At 39.4% G+C, this 7,900-nt stretch overlaps 1 protein-coding gene across 1 annotated transcript; it reads right to left on the minus strand.

The window, feature by feature from the left end:
- Window positions 1–239: 239 nt before the first annotated feature.
- LOC105042416 (uncharacterized) lies at window positions 240–1,576 on the minus strand. Its single transcript, XM_010919612.4, has one exon. It carries the CDS (start codon window positions 1,112–1,114, stop codon window positions 548–550), a length of 567 nt encoding a protein of 188 aa, XP_010917914.1. The 5' UTR covers window positions 1,115–1,576; the 3' UTR covers window positions 240–547.
- Between the last annotated feature and the right edge of the window lie 6,324 nt (window positions 1,577–7,900).

The raw sequence follows: 7,900 nt of genomic DNA on the forward strand, positions 1-7,900 counted from the left end.
AAACAAAAAAAAAAAAAAAAAAAAAAAAAAAAAAAAGAGAAAAAAGAGAAATTCCTGCTACTCTGCCCATACCACATCAATAATGATCAGAACACTGAGGAGAGCAAATCCAAAGTGTTTTACCATCAATCCTAGCAAGATAAACAATTGTCTGAACACCCCAAAGAGAGAGAAAAGACGCCACGGCAGAACAAAAGAAGAGAACGAGTCACGCTCCAGACATCCTTATCCGAACATTATTATACTATAAAGTACCATGCTCCTATTATTATTAAATATAAATATATATTATTTTTTTATGCAGTACTAGACCTTCAAACCAAATCCATTCCTTTTTCTTCATGCAATGAAACATTAAACTCCATCATCATCGTCATCATATCAATATCATTTGCCCAACTGCTCCCCACAAAATATAAAAAAAATATTTTTTAATAATGAAATCAAATCTCCCTTTGCTTTGAACGCTGAAGCCCAACGACAGTTTGAAAGATCCCACCTTCGTCCTCTTTCCCCTGCTCCTTTTACCACGGACACAGAGAAAGGTTCAGATTTTTATTACCACCTCCTCCCTCTGGGACGGGCTCCGCCAGAACCCTGCGCTGTAGAACAGGGCCCACATCTCCTTCTCGAGCTCCGACAGCTCCGGCGACGGCGACCTGCTCGGCCACGCGTCGTCCCCCCTGGCCAAGAGCAGGAGGTGCCCGCCATGAATGCTGAAGTCGTCGTCGTCGTCCATGGCGCCCACTTTCGGTCCGGCCTTCTTCCTGGCGGCGCCGACGCTGACGCCGCGCTTCCTCCGCCGGCTCAATGCCCGGCGGAGGAGCCCCGCCGGGAGTTTCAACGTCGCCACCACGACGAGGTTGAGGATGCCGCAGGGGCAGCAGCAGCAGATGGCCGCGCACTCGGCCGCGGTGGCGCCGGCCGCCTCCGCGAACCGGTCTGCGGGCTTCACCGGCTCCTTGGGGATGAGCGGCTGCCGGCGGCCGAGGGACAGGGAGGGGGTGACGGCAGAGGAGGCCGGGAAAGGGGTCGCCGATGCCGACGACATCGGCGTCGGCGTGCTCGGCATGTTGGAGGGCAGGGACCGTTGGGCGACCAGCTTCGGTTCCATCGCTTCCCCTCTCTTTTATCGCAGCACCACGATCGACCCAAGATCCCTCGGTCGAACAAAAATCGCACCTTTCTACGTCGCTCCGATTAAAAATCTCTCCTTTTCCCGTCTCCTCGATCAAAAAATTTCCGCCTTTTCCCGCCTCCTCGATAAAAAATTTCACCTTTTTTCCCTCTTTTCTCCTCTTCTTCAAGAATTGAAGCGTGAGATGCGGTTTCTCAGAGGATATCGGAGGCGGGTGGGAAGAGGCGGAGGTCAGAGGTAGGAGGCCTCCATTTCTTTTCTCTCTCCGAAGCCCAAGCGGGATCGGGCGATTCCGGGCGATGGCGAAGAGGAGGACCGTCGTTAAGTATCTCGAAATCGGTTTAGAAATGGCGAAAGATAGAAAACCGAACCCCAATCCAAACGCCTAAAAATAGGATCGAGAGGGAAAGAGAGGCGGCTACAAGGAGAAATTAGACGGTATGGCGGTATGTAAGATGGGGTGGAATGGAAACGTGCAGTTAGAGATGAATAAGATGGGCCTGCGGCGTGGTTTACGTGTGGGTGGCGAATGCCTTGGGGATCATATTATTGGTCCACGTCGATTGTACCGTCGACAAATTTCAGTGGCTGCCGATATTCTCCGGTAACGGACCCCTTTGACGAACCGTTTTACCGATGCGATAGATTTTGATCATATAGCGGCAGTTATTTGCCGAAATTGATCAATAACTCAACTTAGGTTACAACTAATTTTGTTCCCAATAAAAAGAGGAAACCGGCAGCTATTTGCTCAACTTTGTTCAGATTTGCATGCAGCACATAATTGCTATTGTCTCAATAATCATTCCTCTACGGGAAACGAGAAAACAAGAGTTATTTGCTGTTTCATCCGTGGGTTTTTTTTTTTTTAAGAATAAAATAATGGCCTTTATAATAGCCATGGTTAGTTACTATGATGAAAATAAAGAGAATAAAAATTTGATGGTGGCTTCATTTGAATCAGATATTATTTTCTCAATCAATTCCCTCATTTGAATCTATAAATAAATATATAGGTTAAATATCAAACAACAGTTCTCCCATGCAATTGACAATTGGCAAATGATGGCTGATTTCAATTCTTTTTAAATGAAAAAACTAGTGGCCTTGTACCAATTGTGGTAGAGGATCAACCATCCAATCTCAACTTTCCCTTCTTTAGATCATGAACGAACACTCACCTCAGATCCCATACCAACAACTTCAACAAAACCAAAGGGCCTCCTCAAATATAGAGAACAAAAGATTGGACAACTAAACTATCCTATTAAAATAACTTCTTGACATCAGCTACAATCCGATCTTTAATTCAGACACATGCCGATCCTGAGATCCGGACCATACTGATGATGAGAGATGAAGCTTCAGACCATTAGACCGTGATAGAAGGAAGGTTTGTCATAAAGAAGTCTTCGAACATCTTGGATGATTTTCTTTAATTACTAGCACATGGGCTAATATCATATAATTAACATTTGTAACTCACTATCCACAATTCTCATAATTGTGGATACTAGTTCTCTATTTTTATTTTGAAATTTTGACATCTCAAATTTGATTCATCGGAGAAAAATCCAAAATGGAGAAGTCCAAAACGCAGCACACAACGACGTGGAGGTCCGAAGATTGCACGATCCGACAGTCAGGAAGTCACGTGGTCACGATCGAATGGTGATCAAAGGTGTTCAAGTGTGATCTTGTATGATCGAACGGCCATGAAGATATGCAGGGAAGATCCAACGGCTGAAATGATTGTTGAGTCTTTTTGAAAGTAAGATTTTAATCCAGAGTGGATTTTGGCCCTATAAAAGAGGTCTGATGGTTTGTGAAGATTAGAGTACATCTCAACGCTTTTCAATAGAGGTCTGAGAAAGATTGTGAGTGACTGAAAGCGCCCAGGCTATCAACAGCAGCGGCTAAGAAGCGGTCTGATGTGCAACAGGCAGATCAGTCAAGAGTATCTCAGAACGGTCATGGGAGTGGCCGTGAATATAGGAGCAGAGGCTGCAGCGTGATGTAGCGTTTGAGAGCATCACTGGAAGCATCAAGGGGCATTGAGGATCCTGACTCGGCAGGCATGTAAGAGGATCTCCTTAAGGTTTCTTTGAGAGTATTATATTGATGAGTGCTTGTTGTTGAGAGAGAGGATTTGTGTATGAGAGTTGAGAGGGTATGATCTTCTCTTGTACTTATTTTTTTTCTCATAGTGAAGCTTACATGTCCCTAAAGATAGACCTTGATCTAAGCCGCGTATTTGATTGTGTTCTCTTTTTATTTCTTCTTTCTTTCTGCCGCAACAAATGATACCAGAGGTGCAACATTTTATTACCAAATTTAGGGTTAAAGCACAACTATCCCCCTCTAAAACAATTTCAAAGAATGATTTATTATCATAACCAAAGTCGTATTATAATAAAGATGGGAGTAGCAATCCTTATATAGCATTTTCATCGTTCCTCTGAAACAACATTTTAGTTTCGCGCTTATGACTCCATAACAATTTGTAATCATACTATACAACAAAAAAATACTTCCAAGCACAAAGTTAATTTATCTATCATTAATTGTTTTCTCTAGAAAATTCTCTAGATGTTGGTAATTGTATAAAAGTTTTCTGAAATTCACATAATCTGGCATGCCAATTCATGTTTAACCAGCCTGTTTGAATTCCATATGCGGCATTTTATTGGACCGCAGGAGGATGGAAGGAGCACAGTTTCGTGCTGGAGTACCGAAACCGTTACAGCGGACGTTACTCGGTTAACTGGGAGCTGGGGTTGCAGCTATTCTGTCCTGCGGGACAGCAGAAACCCAGGCGGGTGGAATAACGCGAGACGCCGTGGAAACAAACCCCCGCCCCTGTTTTCAGCAAACGCGGCGGGCCAATGCGCCACAATCCATCAACACCCAGTGTCTCACCCTCCTACAAACATGTGGCACCTGTCGAGTCTGAGGTGGGTTCCACATACGCACCAGTGATGTGGGTGCGGCCTTGCGTGCGTGTAGATGATCGTCCGATGTTTTTCCTCATGGCCAAGCCGAGTTTGGTTGACCGGGTTACAGGCGCTGAGCTGGAAGCGGCTTCCGACACGTCAGATTTGATATGACCGACAGGATAGCCGACACCCTTCTGTCCTGACGTGCCTCCCCCTCGCACGTGCGGGCACTTGGTCTTCGTCTTGGCACGGGGGAATCGGGTTCTGGAATACCAGGATAAAGTGTGGATAAGAGTATGGCAGCAGGCTACGAAACTTCCAGAACAACAGCTTTTCCAGTGATCAGTAATTGCAGTTGCCATGAGCAAGCCCTTCTCTCCAGTTTACTAAATTTTTATCTTTGATAGAAAAGAACGGGTATTTTTGTAGGGATTTAGGTGGTGTGTGGTTAAAGAATAAGTGGAGGGAGGGATATCTCCGGCACTGCTGAAGAAATATGCTTATTCCTCCTAGTAGCATGGTTTGATGCTTTGTTCAGTGCAGAAAGTGGACTGAGAGAATAAGCTGCACTTAATATTGAACTTGGTGATGATAGTTTTGCTTATATTTTCACTTCAGTGTTTATGAATTAGATAAGGACAAAACAGTAATTAAAGGATATAGGGAAGATGTATTCTGCAGTATGAGTCTATTTCATCAATTTGGTGGAATAAGCATACCATGTAAGTGTATATCCTCTACCGTAGTATAAGCCCTAAATTATTTGGTGTTTGGTAAGAATATGGGGGATATCTCCCCGCTCATTCCGTAATCAAACCCCACCTTAGAGATTTTGACATCTCCCTCAAACAATTTTAATATTATAGATGATTACAACATCTTGTTTGATCACACTTACACTACAAGAAATCTTATCTATTGTGGCAAGTATTTTGTGGCAAAAAAAATTTTTGTCACTGAAAATAAATATTCTATGACAAGAAATCATGCTCGTCACTGATTAGCATCAATTAATTTATTTTAGTGACAAACAAATATCCTTGTCATAGATTATTAATTATTGATGACAAAATTTTTTTTCTTGTCATTAGAACTTGTTACTAAATAAAAGTGCAAAAAACTAAAATATTAGTTAGAAAAATAAAATATTATTCATGATAAGAATTAAAATTCTGTCCCTAAAAGGCATCGGTGACAATAATTACTTGTCACAGAAAATATTTTCTTGTCACAGAAAAAAATTCAATGACAATATTTACTCGTCACTGAAACAAAAAAAATATTAAGCACCAAACCCCTGATTGGAAGCCCTTTTTTTGCCCTCTAAAAAAAAAAAAAAAAAAAAAGAAGAGGAAGAAGAAGAAGAAGAAGAAACGAAACGTTTCATCTCCTTCATGTTTACCACTTCTTCACAAGTACTCAATCCTAGAAACCCCCACACCTATTAGTAGTGATGTGAGAGAACTCACAACTGGCATCCTTCCAATTGATAACTCCATTGAAGAAAATATTCTGGTGCACATTGGATTGGATTTGGAGGAGGCTGTCATACTATATTAAAAGTTAGAACTCAAAACCCCGGCTCTAATACCAAAAGTCTTTTTGTATAGATATGCCCATTCTCTATTACTCGCTCTCTCTCCCCCACGCTACCATGGTGAGATTTTAGTTCCTAATTTGTTTTCTAGTTAATTTAAACAGGACTCTACATGGCAATTCCATTGATCCTACATTATCATTTTGCCTCCCAGTGTATTTTAAATTCCTTTAGATCAATGTTATAGGTTCTATTGTACCATGGGTAGGTTCAATCTATTCTATCTTAAAATTCTATGAATTACTTATTGAATATTTAATTTCTCTTATTACTCTCAACTATTTCAGTCTGATTAAAAAAATAGATTGGAACATTCGTGTTAAAGTGTTGGGGTTTAGATCCTAATTAAGCTCTTGGTTGTTGAAAATATGAATGGAGTTTGAAGTGCGTTCTATTTTTATGTTTGAAAAATCTTAATGTTTGTGGTATTCTGTGTTTGTCATGTTTTCATGTGAGCTATGATAAAAATACCATCATAAGTATCTCATTGATTTTTGCCATTTGTACTATCTTGATGTATATGATGTGCTTGTCCTACCCTATTGGATGAGATGAGATGAGAAGGCTTGAACACAAGTTCTCTTGTATACATATTATTCTTAGATACTATACTAATTAATCAATTAAATACTTCTGAAACTATATTCCCTATTTTGCTTGCATTTGTTATTGGTTATGTTCTATGTTATCTTCCTTCAAATGAGGCAAGTTATATTTTGGCCACATATATGTAATAGCTATTTAACTTGATCTATTTAACATATTATCTTCCTTCATTTTTTATGTTCCATGTTATCTGTTTAACATACTTTTGATCTATTTAACTCAACCTACTTAACCTATTTAATCCGTTTAATGACTTGACTTATTTAATAAATAAATTATATGGATCAGATTGGCTTATCTATTTATTAAACAGATTGGGTTCAAAGTATGAAATTTTGATCTATTTAATAATTAATAAATAGATCGAATTTAGAGTAATAAATGTTTGATCTAATACCTATCCGTCCCAATCTGTATCTGACTTGACATGGCCCAATTGCCATTTCTATTCTAAAGTTTCCTCTAAAATGAGTTTTTTCTAATGTTAGGAGTCTTATCAAGATTCATAAAAAAAAAAATACATCACTCGTATTTCTTCAAGTATCAAAGAAAATGGATATATGTATGTATAAATTTTTATTAAAAAAATAAATATAATAAATGGATATGAGGATTTGAACATGAAACCTGTTAATAATCTAATCATCAAATTAACCAACAAACTATAACTCTTATATATTTTAAAATTGATGAAAAATATATTTACACCATCCAAATAGTTATATATGCACACCAAAATTATTTTCTTTTTGAGACTCCCGAGAATATAAAAAATTTCCTTAACTGCCGCTGAGAAACCAATCTTCGCGCGTTGTTCTTGGTTTCATAGGAAAGAGGCCCAAAACCCCTCGTCTTCCCCATTTGGCCACTCCAAGCCTCCCCACCTGATTAAGCCTCATAAAAAATAGAGAAAAATCCAGGGAAAACATCAAAAAAATAGACGAAACAGAGGACGGATAAAAAAAATTAAAGGTATGCCCTTTGTCCTCATAGATTGATCATTTTCCTTTGGTTTTTGCATCTTTTTCTTTTCATTTCGTTATCTTTTTTTTGGAGATCTATGGAGAAGGAGAGCATCTAAGGATATTAGAGGGGTTTTGAGGTTCCGATGATATGGGATTTTATGTGAGTTGCAGCGATGTGAGCTTGAGGTTTTGGAGAGCTAATCTGGGTAGAAGCATGATATTTTGTAGGGTTTGGGGATTTTCAATTGAAAGGATTTTTCTTTGGTTTCTTTATTTTCAATTTATGGAGTTCTATTCAAATGATAATACGAATATGATACTAAATCCATGGTGTCAGACTTCCAAGCTTCACTTTTTTTTTGGCTCCTAACTATCAGTTTATGGAGTTGTGTTCTCATGATAATATGAATATGATACCAAATCCACAGTGCAAGATTTCCTGTAGGCTAAGTTCCTCCTGTCTGAACTCACGTTTAGGACCAAAAGGACCAAAATAATGTATCTACATGGAGCTCTGTTCTGTTGATGAAATGAAGATGTTAGAAATCCACCATGTGAGACTTATAGTAGCTAAGTTCCACCTTTTTGAACTCTCATGTAGGATCAAAATAATTTTTTTTGGCTTCTAGATTCAAGTTATGGAGTTCTTTTTTTTTGG

The sequence above is a fragment of the Elaeis guineensis genome, chromosome 3 (assembly GCF_000442705.2).
Source record: "Elaeis guineensis isolate ETL-2024a chromosome 3, EG11, whole genome shotgun sequence".
In the NCBI taxonomy this organism is placed as follows: Eukaryota; Viridiplantae; Streptophyta; class Magnoliopsida; order Arecales; family Arecaceae; genus Elaeis; species Elaeis guineensis.